This window comes from Lepisosteus oculatus, chromosome 13, assembly GCF_040954835.1.
Source record: "Lepisosteus oculatus isolate fLepOcu1 chromosome 13, fLepOcu1.hap2, whole genome shotgun sequence".
Taxonomy (NCBI): Eukaryota; Metazoa; Chordata; class Actinopteri; order Semionotiformes; family Lepisosteidae; genus Lepisosteus; species Lepisosteus oculatus.
This window is the reverse complement of record NC_090708.1, coordinates 13,693,911-13,714,280: the sequence shown is the minus strand read 5'-3', so window position 1 is coordinate 13,714,280 and position 20,370 is coordinate 13,693,911. Positions and strand designations below refer to the sequence as shown.

Here is a 20,370-nt window from a genome sequence, read left to right as displayed (position 1 = left end):
GTACTACAAACCATTGTGGAGGAATTATTGCGTTTGCAACTAATTCTGTTTCTGGTCATTAAGAAGAGAATATTATGGACTGGTCTTCTGTTTTGATCTATACACTGAAACCCGTTTATTAAACCCTTTAAGATTAACACAGTGTATTTCAACGTGGTACATGAGACCAGAAGCTCACAATACTATCAAAGTCAACTTAAGACTAACACTAGATACTTTTCGAGTGCACGAAGTGGGTGCAGAGCATATTAAGAATATGAACTCAAAAACAATGTTTCTAAAAAGTTGACGAACCACGATAGCGGGATTTAAGCGGATTTCAGATCACTTGAACCAAAAACGAGGCATTTACCTCGTGATAGGTGACGTAAAGGGAGTGCTGGGAGAAACCCCACCTCTGACGGCTTCGGGCGTGTCTGTTGAATGTAAAAACTGGGTTTTGGTTCGGTCGTGGGATGCCTACATCCGTGAGGTCGATACGGACAAAGAGCTGAGTAGTGTGAGGTGCTTCGTATAGAATGGGCGCTGAGAGCCAACACGGGCCCCAGGGAAGACAACCTTTCCTGGCCCCCTGCGTTGTAAAATTGGTTTTAAATGTACCGGAGTGATAAACGTCAAAACTTAGTAAATGACCTTGTTAATTGCCGAAGGGATGGCCGTTTCAAAAAGTCAGTAATTGGAAAAGTGCAAACATTGTCCATGATAAAATAATAACAGGACAGGCCAAGGCCCCTTCAGAGACCAACGGGCCCCGGAGTCACGCACCCCCCCTCTCGTCAGGCCTGGCTATATCGTCCTGCAACTCACAACTCGCAGCCCACTGACGTGAAGCTGGCAGGTGCGAGCCTGGCCAGTACCTGGATGGGAGACCTCCTGGGAAAGCTAAAGGTGCTGCTAGAAGAGGTGTTAGTGGGGCCAGCAGGGGGCGCTCACCCTGCGGTCTGTGTGGGTCCTAATGCCCCAGTATAGGGATGGGGACACTATACTGTAAAAATAAAAAAGTGCCATCCTTCAGATGAAACGTAAAATGGAGGTCCTGACTGTCATTAACAATCCCAGGAGGTTTCTTGAAAAGAGTAGAGGTGTTACCCCTTTACCAGTCATGGCCTCCTAATAATCCCCATCTATGGATTGGTTTAATCATTCTCCTCCCCACTGAGAGCTGGTGTGTGGTGAGTGTACTGATGTACTATGACTGCCATGGTATCAACTACAGTAGGTGGTTGCAGCACATTGGTGGTAGTGGAGGGGAGTCCCCATTATTTGCAGAAGGTTTAAGATCAGCTGTGAAAATGCAAGTAGTACAAGCAATGCTCCTGGCCCTCCTCCCTCTTTTGGGTGCAAATGGTCAAACATTTCACACAGGAAAATGTCCTAAACCGCCAGTTCAGCGTAACTTTGACTTAAGCAAGGTTTTTTTTCCTGTTTTTCATGAACTGTTGTCACTGTTAAACTGTAGCTAATACTACCACAACCACAATGACAGAATAACAAAAAGAAAGGAATTATAAAAAAATTAATAGAAATGATCAATGGAAGTATAGTAATGCAGTGGTTAGCATTGCTGCCTCACAGCACTGAGGCCTGGTCTTCAGATGCAGACAATGGTGCTATCTGCATGGAATTTGTCTGTTTTCCCTGTGTTTGCATGGTTTTCTTCTGCATGCTCTGGTTTCCTCCCTCAGTCCAAAGACGTGCTGGTTAGTTACTTGGCTTTTGGTAAAACTGGCCCTGGTGTGAGTGTGTGCACTTCTGTGTCTGTGTGTGCCCTGTGATGGACTGGCGGGACAACCAGGGTGTAACCCGCCTTGTGCCCATTGCTTGCCAGGATGACCCCCGCCTCCCCCATGACCCTAAATTGAATGAGGCTGTTATTAAATGATGTGTGGATAAATTCTCACCACTAAATCTGTGCAAACTCTTTTCTGTTTCAACAGTATCTTGGCAGGTGGTATGAGATTGAAAAGCTCCCTGCAATTTTTGAAAAAGGAAAGTGCAACCAGGCCCCTTACACACTGGAGAGCAATAAACAAGTTCAGGTTTTGAACCAAGAAATTCTGTAAGGGTTACTCTTTTACTATTCATGATTATGATTATGGTTTTTATTGTTGTTATTATTAATTATGCTAATCTCTTATTGACAAAGCCACATTAAGGATTCATCAGAATGAATTCGTGTTTTTTTTTAATTAAATACAAGGGTGGTGTTCATCCTCATCATTACATAATTCATAAATATCACCACTAACATTATCAAAATAATATTTCAAATACTATTTTAATCCTCGAGAAGGAATTGTGTCTTTTTATAGGCCTGATGGCAAGCCCAGTGAAATTGTGGGAATGGCTGAGCTGAAGAATGCAGCTAACACAGCCATACTGGAAATGACAAGTAATAGGTTTATTCCCTGCTGAAAAGGTGAAGAAGGCCCCACGGCCAAAACGTTGTGTTCTCTTTCTTCTTTTTTTCAGCAGGGAATAAACCTATGACTTGTTCTTTTGCAGCCCACGCATGCGGACGCAGCTCCCCACCTGAAATACTGGAAGTGAGCTTCTTTGGAGGCAAGTCCCAACAGTAGCAGAATCCTAATAGACAAGGATAAAGTGAAATGAACTGGGGTCCAACCCACATTTTACTTCGAGGGCCTCACGTTGGCTTTGTGCGATTTCACGTAAGCCAGTGATATGAAATGGTGACAGAAGGAAGAGGAAGGGCAAGAGGAGACCACCTGTGAAACGCACCTGGCGCTTCACTCACAAACTCACTTCGCGGTACTTGTCGGCCAATCTGTCCTGCCTAACTGTCAGGAAGTGCTCCGGGAGCAGATCGGTATCGCACACAGGCGCTCTTGGAAGAATCGTACAGTACGGGGCAAGGACGCATGTGAAACGGAAGCTGGCGGGTCAGACATGACAGAAATGGCAGTTCTACTGTAGCTACAGTTACACTGCATGTCAAACTCTTGTCACCTCATAAGGCATTGCTCTGTTTCAGGGGAGGGGCTCAGCCCATACTGGGTGTTGTCCACTGACTGTGACAGCTACTCGCTGGTCTATTCCTGCGCCGATGTCTTGGGCGTCTTCCACGTTGACTTTGCTTGGATTCTCAGCAGGTCTCGCACTCTCCCAGCAGAGACCATACACCGTCTGAAGCTCCTTCTGTCTTCCAATGGCATAGACACAGCTAGGACGACCATGACTGATCAGACCGACTGTCCCACGGATATGTAAGGGGTTCATATCCCTATAGAATATGTCTGGAATTGTATGTGTATTAAGGAAGAAGCCACATGACTTTTTTGCTTGTAATTATGGTTGCATTTCTATGAAGTTACAATAAATGGAAGAGAAAACCAACAGAGCCAGCATGCATTTCCTTTATTTCACTTTGGGCAATACATTAAACACATATTATCTGTTTCTTGATTAGACTGTGCTCAGTACTTTTACCACAACCAAAAAAGTAAATTTAAAAAACATAAAAGCGTCTACAGCATAATTTTCTGTTCCGGACATGTAAAGCCTTGCTATGGATTTCCGATGCTTTGTTAGAGGAGTTACTAAATAATTGAGTTGAAATGAAATTGTATCCTCTTAATGTTAAGCCCGGGCGGGGAGCGGCTGGCAACCCGCTGTTGCCATGGGAGACCGTGACCTTCTCGCGAGCGCGCGCCCTCCTGTCGGCTCCGTGAGAACGAGATCGGGCGACTTGTCTGTCCGTCCGCCTTCCAATCAGGCGGCCAGTCTTCCAATTAAGCTCCCAATTAAACCTCCTTTTAAAGGCTCAACTGTCAACTGCCCTCTTGTTCAGAAAGTGAGCTACTGAAAGCTGTCTGGCAATCAGCTCTGTAGGTATAATTTCCGATTTCTAAAAGGCAACAACAACAACAACAACAACTAAAAACCCAGTTCTGCACAGACCAGGAAAAGATGTCTCGTCCTCGGACAATCGTTGTCCAGCTGCCCTGCTGTCTGGTTTTCTGGGCTGCCCTCATCCAGCTGGCTCTGATGACTGGTTCTCCAGGCAGGCCTCACCCAGGTGGGGGCTTCACGTGGGTGGAGGTGGAGGGGAGTCCCCATTACCTGTAAAGAGCTTTGAGTGGTGTGTCCAGACTGACCGCTGGGGTCTCACCCTGACAGCCTGCCGCAGCGCTGCTCTGCGCTGAAAGGCTTCAGATTTCATAACCACAGAGTGCAGTGTGCGCGCACTGTGGGTGGATGGGCATGGCAAATGCATCGTCTTTTTTCTTTACTTTCCAGTGTGAAAGCTGTAATTGTTCCTTAAAAGAAATAATGTGCAACTCAATCACTTTTCTTATGTTCATTGCATTTCTGGGTTTTTGTTCGTTTGAAAGACTGGACTGGCCTCAACTTGTTACAAAAGGAGACGGAAAGTGAAACTAAAAACATGTTACAAAACCGCCCAAATTTACATAATCCACAACTCTACAACAGAGTACTACACAAAGAACAACAATAAGCTTCTGACTTTTTATTCTTATGAAAGGTGAACGGCACAAATATATCTGGTTATGAAACAACCAAAACATTCATTTTATTACTTACAGGGTTATGTTCTGTGTGCTGTAATAAAACAATAAACTCCCAAAATGAAAGTATTTTTAAAAATCTTCTTACTGAGGCTGGTACAGACATTAAATATCTTTTAGTCAAATATTTATATACAGTATCTCAGAACGGAAGAATAAAAGAAGACAGGAAATGAAATCGGAATTCCTTCCCTGCTGCTGAAACATGCAGAACTCTGTCTTACAGTACACTGAATAAATAAAATAAGCAGCTGGCTGCAGATATCACAAACACAACATTTAACCTCAATGACTGTTAGATGTGTTAGAGGTTAAGGATTGGGAAATATTTCTTAACTCCCCCATGTTTTCCAGAAACTGGTTCAAATGCACACAAAGCAAAACCAATGTTTTATAACAAGTGAGCAATAGCACGACTGTTTTGTAACCTGTATTTCGGGAAGTCTCATGACATTCAGTTTGACTGAGCATCCACATTATATAAGGACGCGCTGCTGCTGTACCAGACACTGCAGCTCGGCTCAAGTAGCGTCTTGTCCTTCGTAATCTGATCTCGGAGAGACTGCTGTTCCGTGCAGATCACTCGGCTCGCTGCATATTCTACACGGGCTTTCTACCAAGCTTTACGGACGGGTAAGAATCTCGAAACAATACACGAACTACAGTATTTTAGCATGTGACCTAGCATAACATTCTGGTCTCGTTCTGTAAAGTGTGACAGTGTTGGTTTTTTTTTTAAATATCCTTTTTTAAAAAGCTTGTTTTATGACGGTCTTTTGCTAGACAAGGGAGTGATTCTCTTCTAGGACTCGACACCTGCATGCTGTGTTCTGCCCTAATAGCCACAGATAAAAACACGGAGAATTCAACAACCGATTTGGCTGCTCAGAATGAAAGGTGTCGTCGTGTTTAAAGCACATATAAATTAGAAGCACAAAGATCGTAAAAGTAGGTGTTTCTTTTAGCCAAATGAATCTGACGCTCCATCTGACATTAAGAAACTATCTTCGTAGTTTTCACAGAATGCTTACTTCGAAAGTGGTGCGGGAATTTCAAATAAAAAAAAATCTAACCGCTGTGTTTTTAGTGTGACTAGAAAGATAGTTATGACAGGTATGAAAATTTAAGTTCTATGGTATATTGCTGTGACACCACTAGTAAAAGGAAGGCTAGTAGCGTTCGGGTAATTTAGTTTGTCATGTTCCTACAGTATATAGTTATACTGAAGCAGCCACGGTGATGCAGTGGTTCTCTCCGTGTTTTTGTCGGTTTTTGTCGGGTGCTCTGGTTTCCTTCCACGATCCACTTAATCGACTTACTGGTAGGTAGGCTTCTGTAAAAACTGACACTGGTGTGAATGCCTGTGTGTCTGTTGTGTCCTACGATGGACTGGCGTCCCATCCAGAGTGTACCCTGCCTTGTGCCTGTTGCTTGCTGGGATAGGCTCTGGTTCCCCCCTGACCCTGAATTGGAAAAGCAGTTAGGAAATGGATGGATGTTCTTATAATAGGTATACTTTATTAGAATGAAATCAAGTGCATCCTTCTGACTATTGCATAATGCTTAAACACGTTTACATTAAGTTACAGATCTTCATTGACTATACTAAAAACATTAAAAATAAGATTGGAAATGAAACTCACTTTTTAATCAAAGACGTTGTTTATTATTAGTTAGCTTGATAGAGAAATCAGGTGAGACAGAATGGGTGTTTCTAATGGTTTACAAATGAACACGCCATATTTCATCATGAAGATGTTTTTAAAGACATACAGCATTTATTTCCTAGACTATTCTAATCCCGGTTTAATTTGATGTGGTGTAATGCAGGTAATTTTAATTACTTAACCAGCTGGTTAAGTAATTTTCGTTCATTTCGTCAAAAAATCCCATTGGGATGAATCATTAATAAACACCCCACCATAATCTTATTTTGAAGTTAAGACAACCTCATCAAATTACCAGAAGGGTTAATGCATGCGAGTTGATACATTTTTAGGAAATCACCTTTTGTCTGCTGCTGATATCCACCCATAAGAAGATATGGTAGAAAGCCCAGCTAGGAATTCAAAACACAAAGAACTTTTGTATGAACAACTCTACAGTGTGCTGATGTTTCATTCAGTCGGAAAAACTGTCTCTGCCTTTGAAATTTAACCACTATCTTTTCATTGTAGCATGGCACATTAGTTCACTCCACTAATTAATAAAAATAATTGCTTACACTTATATAGCGCTTTTCTGGACCCTCCACTCAAAGTGCCTTACAGGTAATGGGGATCCCCTCCACCACCAGTGTGCAGCCCCACCTGGATGATGAGACGGCAGCCATAGTGCGCCAGAACGCTCACCACACATCAGCTATCAGTGGGGAGGAGAGCAGAGTAATGAAGCCAATTCATAGACAGGGATTATTAAGGGCCAATGTAAACTTTGGCCAGGACACCTGGGTTGTAACCCTACTCTTTTCGAGAAAAGTCCTGGGATTTTTAATGACCACAGAGAGTCAGGACCTCGGTTTTACATCTCATCCGAAGGACCGCGTCTTTCTACAGTATAGCGTCCCCGTCACTATACTGGGGCATTAAGAGCGTCCCCCTGCTGGCCCCACTAACATGTTTTCCAGCAGCAACCTTAGTTTTTCCCAGGAGGTCTCCCATCCAGATACTGACCAGGCTCACGCCTGCTTAGCTTGAGTGGGCTGCCAGTTGTGAGTAGCAGGGTGATATGGCTGCTGATGTAAAGCTTAGTTAGGATTTGTAGGGATCATGCTTCTAAAATGTAAAAGTGTAATAGATTATTATTTATTCATGATCTGAAATTGTGCAAATAGGCACAGTACATTTATTGCATTAACCCAGTTTCCAAGAAGCACTTACTGTAGCAAGGGGTATTGTCTGAGCAAAAAAAAGTATTACTCTGAAACCTCAACAGTCCACTGTAGGAACATGTGAACATTAAACATAATAGGTTCTTCATTTAATTGCAGCTTTCAGTGATGATAAGCACAGGAAAATCAATCATTCAACTTTCACTTAACTAATGGATCACTCACTGTGTATAGTAGAACAGGATGATTTTTAATAGCTCTGTTTTCTGATATGTGAGTGTTTTATCATGAATTGTTTTGTATTATAATAATTATAATTAACAGATGGGGTACATAGGCTGCAGGGGTTAGCATTGCTGCATTGCAGCGCTGGGGCCCCGGGTTCAATTCCCTTAGGCCTGGGGTGTCCAGGAGACCTGGGGTGCTGTCTGTGCGGAGTTTACATATTGTCCTCACGTTTGCGTTGGTTTCCTCCAGGTGCTCTGGTTTCCTCCCACAGTGACATGACATACTGATTGGTTAACTGGTTGGTTCTGGGTATACTGATCATGGTGTGAGTGTGAGTGTCTGTGTGTGGCGTCACATCCTCGGTGTACCCTGCCTTGTGCCTGTTGCTTGCTGGGATAGGATCGGGCTCCCCTGCAGCTCTGAATTGGATGAAGTGGTCAGAAAATAGATGGATGGATAAGTAATAGATTCCCACTTCACCTATCAGTATATTTCAGTGTTGTAATCAGAAAACTGTTGAAAGAATATGTCACTGTATTTTTGCAGTGTGTTATTGCCTGTGGACATGAAGGCTCTCCTTGTCCTGTTCCTGACCCTGGTGTCCGTTTCTGTGACCAGAAGCCAGACATTCCACTGGGGATCCTGCCCAGATCCGCCTGTTCAAAAGGACTTCAATCTACAAAAGGTACCCTGCTCATGATCACACAGAAATAGAGTCATGACACTACTTCCAGCTGTTTTTCGAATATCACAGGGGGTCTATTATCTTTGTGAAAATTATGGTACATTCTTCAAGCAATATTTGAAAGAATAACTAGGAATGTATTAAATGCTGTGATTTTACCAATCACTAAATTTGCCATTTGCTGTCCTACATTCATTTCAGGAAATTTTTCCTTTCCATATATGCCTTATAAAATTATCAGGTGGGTAGCTGCGTCAGCATGCGTAGGCTGCAAAGGAACAAGTAATAGTTTTATTCCATGCTGAAAAGACAAGAAAGAAATACAACGTTTCGGCTGTGGAGCCTTCTTCAGGTGTAAGAAGGAATACATTTCAGCATAGAATAAACCAATTATTTGTTCCTTATAAAATTATGTATCAAGGAGTTGTTTGTCTGCTTTAATTTATACATTCTGTTGCTGTTATAGTCCAAAGGCCTGCTTTAATGATGCACTAACTAACCTCTGCAGATTTAAATGGCCTTTTCTGGAATTTTGTGCTATCCACATAGCCACTGCTGTTCCTAATTCTCTTTTCGGAGTCTGAACAGCATTATGAATGTACAATAAGCTGAACAAAACATGTCGTAGGATATTGTAATACAGGGGTGTAGAGCTCCAGCCTCAGGGGTATGTTGTGTCTTCAGGTTTTTCTTCCACCTGAGCTCCTAAGCACCTACAGTAATTGATCTACCTGTAATTATCAGCCTGGATCCTGTTATACACCCAATTAATTGTGTAATCCTTTTTACAGTACCTTGGGAGATGGTATGAAATTGAGAAACTGCCAGCGTCTTTTGAAAAGGGAATCTGTATTCAAGCTAATTATTCCCTCAGAGCAGATGGTAAAGTAAAGGTTTTGAATGAAGAACTCATGTAAGTATCTGTTTTATAATCCAGGGGGTACCCATTTCCATTTCCGGACCTGCAGGGCTGCACTGTCAAGATTTATAGGCCACTTAAAATCAGCAGTACCAAGATCAGAGAAGAGCTGGGAAACCACACCAGTTTATACAAAAACAAATTAAGCCAATAATTAGTTTAATTGTGGTGTTAAGAACTCAGTTAGAAAGAATGACAAAATTCTTTAGTACCTCCGGGACTGGAACTGGGACCCTACTGTATGTTCTGACCTGAATGTATTATTTCTGAAATGCTTTAAATATACACTAAAAGAGTCTAAAAGACCAGCACTGTTCATATTGGTCTTCTAACTGAATGTATTATTTCTGAGTGCTTTATCTTTGAAATGCTTAAAATACACACTAAAAGAGTCTAAAAGACCAATACTGCTCATAAATATGCACATATGCTCAGCTACTGTCAATAATGTGTTTGTGTAAGTCAAACCTGTCCTTACTTGTTTTAGAGATGGCAAGATAAACTCAATTGAAGGGAGTGCTGTAGTAAAAGATGCCAACGAACCGGCAAAACTGGGAGTTAGCTTCTTTTTTTGTAAGTATACGAAGTGGGTGTCTGACAGTTGAAGATTCGTGCACAAATGTAGACTAATTCATAAGAGGAAGAAAGCAGTAATAAATACATCAGCTGAAGCAGCAGAACGCTCAACAGACATAATCCAAAATGAGTTGTTTTGCTACAAATTGTTTTCAGTTGCCAAATCTAAAATCATGGAAACAAGGACTCTCCATAAATAGTTTCTAGTAAAAAAGGTGCTTTTAAATAATTTGGCTTGTTTTGCGTCAAAGGACCAACAAATCTAATTTATTCAGCAAAAATTCAGAAATTTAGAAGCAAATTTTATCATACAGCAAACGGGCACCGAAAACTACCTGTCTGGTTCCCATCATGTTGCAGTCAATATTTGTTAATTCAATTAAAAAAAACGCTGATAAATATTAATAGTTGCATTTGTGGTGCTTACCTCTCTTTGAAATTCTGTCTGTTTTTTTTTTCTTCAGTTCAGCCATACAGTCCATACTGGGTACTGTCTACCGACTATGACAACATCGCTCTTGTCTACTCCTGCTCTGGTGTCAAGAGCCTGTTTCACTTCGACCTCGCCTGGATTCTTGCTCGCTCTCGAACGCTGCCTGCAGAAACGATCGCCGCGGCTAAAGCGCACTTCACTTCTCATAATATCGACATTAGCAAAATGACTGCAACTGTGCAAGAAGGCTGTACAAATAAGAGTTAAATAATAGAAGAGGTAAATAAATGCCTGATCTAGTTCTCCAATAAAACAGGATGTTAGTGGACAAGCTTAAATGGTTACTAGACAGGGATGTGTGCACGTTTGTTTGGAAACGGATGAAAGGAAGGTCTCAGTTTAGCTGAAATTACTGGTCGGTTCTTGATGTGAATGAGACCTTAACTGAAAATCCAGAAAATCCTTTTATAACTATGCATGAAACATTATATCTGTATTTATATGCATAACAGAATGCCATATGATGCTTTTCAGAGTAACATTTTCCATGTCTAATTTGTGTGATGACAATTCAGTTGACAAAAGATTATAACCTGTAATGTAACTGTACTTTCCTCAGTCTGAAGTTGCTGTTTACACTGCGTCATAGAAAAATAAACTTTTAGTTAACAAAGCATTCATTACATGTGTCCACATAGCTCATTGAAATGTTTCTGACAAAGGCTTCATTCAGCTCATCATAGTCTTCATTCAGACATTGTGAACAGGCTCAATGCTATTACGTCAGACTGACTTATTTCACTAAAGTACCTCCTTAGATCAACATTTATAGATCAACATGTTTTAGAACAAAGGAAACTCACAAAATCACGAATGCTGAGTACACTTTAGGTGTCATACGCGCCTACATTTCAAAACCATGTGAATGTGTTGTAAATGTATTCACATTAACAAAGTAGTTCGCTGCCTCTCGTTCCATATCACGGAAAAAGTTGTGACTTTTAATGAAGGCTACAGTAAGAACATATGAAGGACAACGTGTTTATTCGCGTTGTGCTCCTGCCAATTTATTCTTGTCGTCCTCAGTGTCCGGTTAAATACAGTCTCCCTGAATATTACTGGGCCACCAAATGCATTTCGTGGTTTTGTTTCTGTTACAGCACCACACGTTTCCCAGTGTATTTATGTTTTCAAGAACAATTACGTACCACGCTGTTGCAAAACTGACGTACGCCGAGTCTGCTCCGCAGTGGAAGTATCATCTGACACCTTGTGGTGCCAAGAAGAATTGTATGATGAATCTGATCAGTCTGTTCTAGTCTCCGTCTTCTTTTATTAGTACAGAACTCAATTCTTCTGTTTTTGCGACTACTTTCATTTTGTATAAGCTGCATATATGTATACATATAGAACAATAAAAGGAAATACCCAAGCCGTATGTACTGCGTGTATTAACTGGCAATAAAATATCGACTTTGAATTGAAACATCAGACACAAAAATGAAAGAATGATGTATAGCATGTTCGCAATTACAATAGAGACGGGAGCTTTTTTCAGGGACTTGATTAAAACTAACACAAGACAGACTTTATTCTTAGCTGTGTTTGTTTTTGGGATTTGCGGACATCAGATGCAGCTCGTATCACATTTTTCCAGTTACTGTTTATTGGTTATTTTTGGCTGTGTAAAAATAACATTCAGCAAATAAATAACAAAAATAAATGACGTTGAATGGTCACACTAACTTTTATAATCACATAGCTTCAACTGAAGGATTCTTTTCTGATAAAACGTATTTGGCTGTATTAAAAATGGAGGTGATGTACTGTAAATACAGGAGAATTTAAAATGGCTTTAACATGTTTTTGAAAATCCAATAGATTTTACATTTTCTTTAGTTAGTGCATATTTTATAAAAAATTAACAATATATTTAGATTGTTCCTAAAAAATCATTAAACTGTAATTGTTGTACTTTGTGTGTTCAATGCAAGTGCATTCAAAAGATCCATGATAAAATTCTATAATTTCCAATTGACACTATGTTCTTGGATTTCCAACTTGTTTTTATTAAAAGAACAATATGCAGAAATGTACAGATGGCTTTGGATCAATTTACAGATTTTAACAAAAATAGTAATTTCTGTGAAGCAAACAAAACCAGCAACGCTCATGAAAACTGACTCCTATCTGTGAACATGCCTTACAGCATGATAGTAATAATTAAAATAAACTTGTATTTGCTATGTTAATATGTGCAATGCACAATATATAACAATATCAATGAAACTTGCAAAAAAGACACTAATTTAAGATCAGCCACAAACCAAAACTATTTTATTTCATATACAGAAAACGTCCTATCAAGGGGAGGAGGACAGCAGCTATTTGACATATATGACGTTACAGTCCAGTTTAAACATTCCTGCACCAAGTACAAGGATCCATTCAGCACTACAGAGATAGACTTACCATTTTCCTCTGCCTTACAGAAAGCAGCAAACAGGTAAAAATCTAAGGCAATCTTTTTACCAGATTCTGTACACATTATCTGACATGTTTATTTAGGAAACTTTTGGTTTAAGTAATTGTCTTGTAACAACTGGCATAGTAAGCATGTTTTCTTCTTGACTGATGTTCAGACAGGGTGTCTTTTGATAGCGAACAGTTCTATGTCACCAGCTCTGTTTTCTGATTTTTCAATTTAGGAAGCATGAAGTGGTTCATCTGTGTGGGAATCTTCTTTATCTGTTTGGCCAACCATGTAGCCTGTAAGTATACTTGGATAATAAATTCCAAACTTATTCTTACTGTCAATTCAATTAATGTGTCTAAATATATAAATATAGGTAAAATATTTAACTGTATGTTGTTGTACTGTTTCTTTGGAAAATGTTATGTTTACATCATGTATTAGTCATCAGAAGCTTCTTGTTTTAGTTATTGTAATATCTTCTGAAACTTTGAAATAATTAAATGTATTCTTAAACATTGGCACACTGAGCACTTTACGAATTTTTATTAATTTACCTTAATGCTAACTCAAATTAATCTATAAATTGGGAGGAAAGAGTGCAGGTCTGTAATTTGTAAATGAAATAGCACTGAAGAAGCTATTTGTGCAGGTCTTCAATCCAGTGAACAGGGCAAACACAGTTTGAATAATATTGATATTATTCCACACATTTTTTGAAATCCCATGGGTGGACCCTAACCTCAAGAACTTGAATTACCTCATTGTGAGTGCTGGGCTCTAAATATCTAAAACACATTTTCCCCCTTTTTTCAGATGCCAGGAATATTCCGGAAGGAGGTAAAAAAATATTTTTTAGCTAATTTAACAAATTCTGATATATGAGAGAGAGATATATAGTAATATTGTATATAATATCATTTTTTTCAAAATATAGCTTGATATAAACCAAAACAGTAAACATTGCATTAATAAAGTGATACCAGTTGCTTTTACAGACACAACTAAAACAACTACAGCTCTATGAAACAAAAGTGAAAGTGACAGATGCAGAAAAGATTAATGCTTTTTACACACTTCGGCCAATTTAGCCTTTTCATATACATCCACTTAGACAATCGAACGGTAGTGCAATCTAAGTACAGCACAACTTAGATATCACTAGCTGTGTGTTACTTACAATGCAATTGCATGGTATTCACAAGGCTAGTGATGTTATTTGAAGTACAACACTCTGAAGCAGTTAAGACGAATGAATGACTGTGTTGTCCCCCTCTCAGTGCCTTATGATGAACCACCGGCAGTGCCCTACTGGCCCTACAGCACCAGTGACTTCTGGAGATATGTGGAATATTTTCGCACCATAGGGGCCTACAAGCACATCGATGAAATGGCCAGAACATTTTTCGCTCACCAATCGCTTGGAGACACCCTGGGGTTCGAGGCGGCACAGCAGGAACCTTAAAAACCTAATACCACGTTTGCCACTTGTTTAATGATAGGCTTCATGGCGCTATAATATTAGAAGCTTTAGTACAGGATTTCTAACAAAATGTAGAGTTAGAACAAATGAATGTAGAACAATTTTTACAGTTATACGCTTAGCTTGATACAAAATGTAAAAAGCATGCCATTCAATGTAATAATATTGTGTTGACACAAGAATGCAATACTGTACTAATAAAGTTTTAAAAGAAAATGCAGGTGCGTTGTTGTATATTTAATACACAACATGATTAGAAAGGTGTTAATCAATTTACAGATCTACGAAGCACATTACACGCACGTCATGTCTACACACGTTCGTAAAGTGAGAAAACGTAAACAATTATGTTCACATACATTATACAATGTAGTTCATGCTTGCTGCTATGTAGCCTCGTTAGTGTGCTGATCTCTTTCAGCACATTTTCTGCTCTCTGCAAGAGGGAAAAAATATCGACGACTCAGCAGAGTCTAGCTCTTTGAACTAGTTTGGTTTCTTCCATGTTTATTTTAAATTAAAAACAGATTTGCCATACCCCAATTATATTGCTTGATTCTATAACACCATTCCCCCCCCCCGAAAAGGAAATCGTCCAACCTTGGGTAAAGTCATATTTCTTTTTAAATTATAATGGTTGCACTGTATGTGCAACTATTGACACAACACTGTTTTTTTTCTTTATAGTCATGCGGCTCATAGCTAAGCAACCTTTGTTGGATCTCTTCTGTTTGTTTAAATGTCGAAATACAGATGTGTCTTTCATACACTGCGTAACATTTTTTTCTTACATTGTTTTTTATATGTTGAAGGTTATCCTAGTTTAATCGCCTCCCCCATAATACCCAGAAATGAAGCCTGTGGATCCTGACGAACTTCACAGTTGGTCAGATTATAAAATAACGGAACGGTTTTGCATCACCTACAGGAAGTCTTGTTAGTCGCCCACTGCCATTTGTTTCTAGAGGGAGACATTTCGGTGTTACAAACGGAAGGACAGCTTTAGAAGATAAGTTCCGGGAGTGTTTATTTTGTGTTATTTCCAGAGAAAACGTCCCCGGGAAAATAATTGATCATAATGAAGCCTGCTGTAGATGAGATGTTCCCTGAAGGGGCTGGACCCTATGTCGATCTTGACGAGGTTTATTTTTGAATTATTTTATTAATGCGCATTAAATACTTTGATGGATTCGGGCATGCTGTTACTGTCTTGTATTAGTATCATAAAGTACTGTTTTTAAATTTGTATTTCAAAAAACCTACGCGTAACTTAAGGACGGGGTGCTTATATTTGTGAAATCTTGACGCTAGGAACTAGATAACCGAGGGGTTGATATGACCGAGACAGTAATGTATCAGGTTTTTTAAATTATTTAATTATTATTATTTTTTTGCATAAGAAAATAGGTATATCAGTTATTATATGTCAACATGAATTCATATTTTGATTGACTTTGATTCACAGATCATTTGAGTTCATTTCATTTCCATGCTTACAGACAAATGGTACACGACAGCAATTAAATTGAAATTGTATACTTTCGACTTCCACAGGCAGGGGGAAGCACAGGACTTCTAATGGATCTGGCAGCCAACGAGAAAGCTGTTCACGCTGACTTCTTCAACGGTGAGGCCCTGCAATGGTCTTTTAACAATCCCTGTATAACCCTTTGTTGATAACTTTAACACACATTATTGGATATAAGAAAATAACTGGCAATACATGTTTTTTTTAAATCTTCCCCTTCCTTGTTATGCCAGGGAGTAACACTTTTAACATTTTTTACATGATCTATTACCTATATTTTATTTTTTTATTTTAAAGAAATGCATTTATGTAGATCATTTTCTCAAACAGGTTTACAAGTATCAAAGACATAAGATTGAGAACTAATCCCGAAAAGCTTTGAGAGAGCAGTTTACTTTTCCAGATTGATCCTCACCAGCCAGAAGTTGGCTGAGGTTGACGCTGGACACAGTGGACCGGATGCCAGTCTATCACAGGGCACACACAGACACAAACATTCACACATTCACACCAGGGCCAATTTTCCCAGAATCCAGTTAACTTACCAGCAAATCTTTGGACTGTGAGAGGAAACAGGAGCACCCAGGGGAAATCCACACAAACACACTCCAAGTATATACTGTAGCGCACCAGGAATAGAACCCAGGGCCTCAGCACTACAAGACAGCAATGCCACAGTATCTACTGCAGTGCAATGGTGCTGTAGGTAGCTGCCATTCATGTAAGCATTCATCTAGTGTTCATTTATTGAATGATTATTTGTGAAATTATGATTTTACATTTTTTTTATAAAAGTTGCTGCTGGAATGGTATACATACCTTAGAGTAGTAGAACAACCCCAATTTACTATTTCAGTGTGGAGAAGTTCTGAAGTTTGGGGACAAGTGCACCAAAATGTAGAGAGTACATTTCCAGGGAAAATATACACTAAAATAATTTTGGCAATATGGTGTATCATGGTGTGATAGTAAAGAGGAGACATCCTACACAGTAAATGAGAATTAGTGTTTGGAAAAAATGAGTTCCTTTTTTTATTTGGTTGCAAGAACATGTTCCACTGTTTCATAAAGGGGAAGAGCAAAGCTACAATTATATTACTATTATATTTCAGTGGTAGAATTGGTATTGGTGACTGCATTTCAAACCACAATGAAAGTAAAATGTACACAGTAACGTGTAAAACCTCAAATTTACATCACAATACATTTTACATGTTATCTCTCCTTGTTTCATGTTGGAACATTTCTGCAGTGAAATATCTTCTGCACAACCTGTACTCCACCAAATTATGGTGACTAGTGAGTGAGCAGGAAGGGCCACGTCACCATAATTTCACACAAACTCTCGCTCTCGTCCTTGGTGAGACTAGGGGTTTGTGAGAACACAGTGGGTATCCGGTATTTTCACAAAGGAAAAAAGCACGATTTTGTGCTTAATTCAGAATTTGTAAATTTTTGCGGTGCTTTCCATTATTTAAATATGTTAATGAGGTTTAGTAATGATTTTATGGTTCAGTATAATGGTGTTATCCCTTGGCAGATGTTGTGTATGGAAATGTAGCAACACCACATGTTCTCATGATTATAAAAATCTGTATGTCTAGGCCTACACAATTACATGAAGTAAAATTACAAAACAGTAACACAAGCTTCCAGGTGTTACTGTTGTTTAAGCTAGATCTGTATGTTTTAACCCATGGAGTAAAGTCAGTATTGAAGCTGCCCCTGTCGGCTGACCACAGGAATCTGGGTAACGGCTCTGCACTCATGAACCTGGTGAACTTTGTTTGGCTGCAGAGAAATCTACAAATTTTAGGGCATTTATTCTCACTAACTGTAGTACACTTCCGAACCCAAATACAGTATGTTGGGATCTGCATTTTAGCAGTGTTACTCTTGTCGGGGCAGGTTAATATCTCATACAATGAGTCCCTCTTCACTCAGATACTGGCCCTTCTACTACTCAGTTTCATTACAGGGTTTCACCAGAGCAAGGTGCTAATATAAAATTAGATCAGTTACCAGTGTTTAATTTTGCAGCTGTTACCTGTGCTACTATTGGGCCTCCCCTGATAAAGCCGGAACTTTACAATTACATGTTGCTGCTAGCTTTGGATCAGCAGGCATCTGCAACATTAGAGGCACTGATGTTTTTTTCTCCTTCTTTTACAAAGTGAGGAGAATTTTATAATGTAGTGTGATCCCTGTCCTGGAGCGAAAGAACATAAAAGGGATTAATTTAGGGAAAATGTAGTTCCCCTGTGTCACACACATTACATTGTGATGACTTCTGTGTAGTGTTTTGAACTGTCGGTATTAACCACAGTTACAATTTCTAGAAGTGTGTTTTTCATTATTTAGGTTAGGTATGGTGTGTTAGACTGTGGTATTTCCTTCTGTTTCATTATAAATATATTTTTGTATTCTGCGTTTAAATTTGGGGTCTCATCAGTCTAATGTTTTCTTCTCTTTTTACTTCTCTTTAGTCCTGTTCTGAACAACTGCAGTATTGCTGTTTATGACTGATTAAAAAGACAAGTTTTCAGTTTCATATATATAATGTAATGCAAATGAATGAATATCTTATATAATTAAGACAGTATATACTGTAAATACACATTATGTAGTGTTTAAAAGCAAGGATGTTTTTTTAGAATTTCACCATTTCGTAATCAAAAAGAAAGCAAAAAATGTTTCCAGAGTTAACTTATGTTTTTTAAGAGATGATGACCTAGAAGGGAAACTGATTCTGAAAGTGTTAAGGAAAAGAATCAGCTGTAAAACATTTAACAAGCATTTATTAGACACGAGCTCAGCATGTCTCCTAGTTTTGCACCAATTTATCCTTCTGAAGTAGCTCGCAAAGCTGAACATGTGTCCTGCTGTAGGAGTCTTGACTTAACTGTGGGGTTCAATCCAAGCAGTTGACAACGTGGCCTGCACAAGCCATACTCAGGCTTTCTCTGAGGGGTCCAACTCTGAGTTTAATAGAATCCTGATTCAGCTTCCTACCTATTTTAGTTTTTGCCTTAATTATTTTAAATGTGTGTAAAGAGTATACTTTTAATTTTATAGTTTGGGATATGATCTGTGCAGAAGATCTTGTAAAATATGTATGTCCATGTCCTGAAATCCCAGCACTGTTGTGACAGTCAAATTTCACTGCAGCAAGCCACGAGTTTGTACAGTTAGCGTTCTGTTTGACCAGGTTTCTGCATATCGGAGAAAAAAAAATGATCCCAGACTCTTTTATTTAGTAGTTTTAAGTTCCTTCATTCTTTGTTTTAACAGATTTTGAAGACCTCTTTGATGATGATGATATCCAGTGATGAAGTTTCTGTACGATGAAGACATTTGTAAATACTACTAAACAGTTGTTCATGTTTGTTATAATTATGCGAGTGGAGTTTGAATTTGTGTAAGGTCTCCTGCTGACCGAGCTAAGGATACTATCTGTTCTGCTCAGTGGAGAGCTGGATTGTGTTTGTGTTCCCTCTGTATTTTCTTTCAATAAACTATTGAAAAAAAGACCATTTTATTTTTGCCAGGTGTTGGAAAATTCTAAAAATTCCAAAGTTTTATGCTAAAATTATAAGTCTATCTTTTTCTTGTCTAAAACTGTTTCAAACTCAGATTGCAGGGTATGTGTCTTTCAGAACACCTGTAAAGGTGCTGAACTTTGTTTCTAATTATACATGTAGCTCCAGAATGCTGTATTCAGAGGAGACATACAGTTCGATATAACAGATGGTGGATGATTAATACTGTACATTTTGACATGAATTGCATATCTAACATTTTTTATAAAGGTATATATAATGTAAAGGAGGAAGATAATATTGTTAGTCCTTTATTTTTTTCATATACTCTATATACATGTGCTATTTTGGTATCAATTTGGAAATCAATTATTTATTTTTTGTACTGAACTTTTAAGGAGGAATCGGACAGCCATATTTCACAAAGCAGCTAAAGGAAAATAGATTTAACATTGTAAAACAAAATGATCCAGAATATTTTAAGTGTATGAAAAAATGTTTTAAAAATATTTTAAAGGTCTGAGATAAAAAGCTCATGTTTCACGCCTCACATTAAAACATCTATCAATAGCGTTTATAATGAAATGTTTTTTATATACAGTAGGGGCTTTGACATTAAGGAACTTTCATTTAAAAATAATCTGGTACTCCCATATTCCAAGAAATAATGTTTTATTCCATATTAAACAAGAAACGTGAAATTTCATTATAGCAATCACTGCTTTACAGTTAAATACACAGAGAGGACATTCTTTTCCCTTTAGAGGATACTAACGATGAATTGTTTTGTTTTTTTCCCCAATCATGGACTGTAAACGCACACTGAAAGTGTCTTTGCTGCTGGAGTAACAAAATTCCTTCGGTGAGACCTGCAGGTGTTACTTTGTCAAAACTTGTTTCAGAAACTTGTGTTTTTGAAGGAAAGTTGTTTTTGCAGGAGGTAGTGTGTATTTAAGTTTTAAGTATCCCTTGCAGGGAAGGTGACCAATATCAAAACCGCTTATGTGGCACATTTTTGCAGCTCTTGTTCCAGCTCCGTATAGAACGTGGCAATTGTAAATTACAGCCTATTAATCCCCAAAAGCCACGGTTTTATGATTTCTTTCTCCCCCCCGAGCTTGGTTGC

The 20,370-nt window shown here is 38.8% G+C and overlaps 4 protein-coding genes across 4 annotated transcripts; all 4 read left to right on the top strand.

Annotated features, from left to right (window-relative positions):
* The first annotated feature begins 1,292 nt into the window (after positions 1-1,292).
* On the top strand, positions 1,293-4,166 carry LOC102692434 (apolipoprotein D-like). Its single transcript, XM_069197734.1, has 6 exons — positions 1,293-1,412; positions 1,938-2,059; positions 2,313-2,392; positions 2,506-2,562; positions 2,996-3,227; positions 4,025-4,166. Exons 1-6 carry the CDS (start codon positions 1,293-1,295, stop codon positions 4,164-4,166), a joined length of 753 nt encoding a protein of 250 aa, XP_069053835.1.
* Positions 4,167-5,036: 870 nt separating this feature from the next.
* LOC102692231 (apolipoprotein D-like) lies at positions 5,037-10,897 on the top strand. The gene is made up of 5 exons (XM_006637788.3): positions 5,037-5,183; positions 8,155-8,293; positions 9,085-9,206; positions 9,700-9,785; positions 10,253-10,897. The coding sequence occupies exons 2-5, from the start codon at positions 8,174-8,176 to the stop codon at positions 10,486-10,488; spliced, it is 564 nt and encodes a 187-aa protein (XP_006637851.1). The 5' UTR covers positions 5,037-5,183; positions 8,155-8,173; the 3' UTR covers positions 10,489-10,897.
* A 1,639-nt stretch (positions 10,898-12,536) lies between these two features.
* otos (otospiralin) lies at positions 12,537-14,380 on the top strand. The gene is made up of 4 exons (XM_006637787.3): positions 12,537-12,727; positions 12,930-12,992; positions 13,511-13,534; positions 13,975-14,380. The coding sequence occupies exons 2-4, from the start codon at positions 12,935-12,937 to the stop codon at positions 14,157-14,159; spliced, it is 267 nt and encodes an 88-aa protein (XP_006637850.1). The 5' UTR covers positions 12,537-12,727; positions 12,930-12,934; the 3' UTR covers positions 14,160-14,380.
* Positions 14,381-15,145: 765 nt separating this feature from the next.
* On the top strand, positions 15,146-19,235 carry cops9 (COP9 signalosome subunit 9). Its single transcript, XM_006637685.3, has 3 exons — positions 15,146-15,318; positions 15,732-15,804; positions 18,997-19,235. Exons 1-3 carry the CDS (start codon positions 15,256-15,258, stop codon positions 19,032-19,034), a joined length of 174 nt encoding a protein of 57 aa, XP_006637748.1. The 5' UTR covers positions 15,146-15,255; the 3' UTR covers positions 19,035-19,235.
* Positions 19,236-20,370: the final 1,135 nt, after the last annotated feature.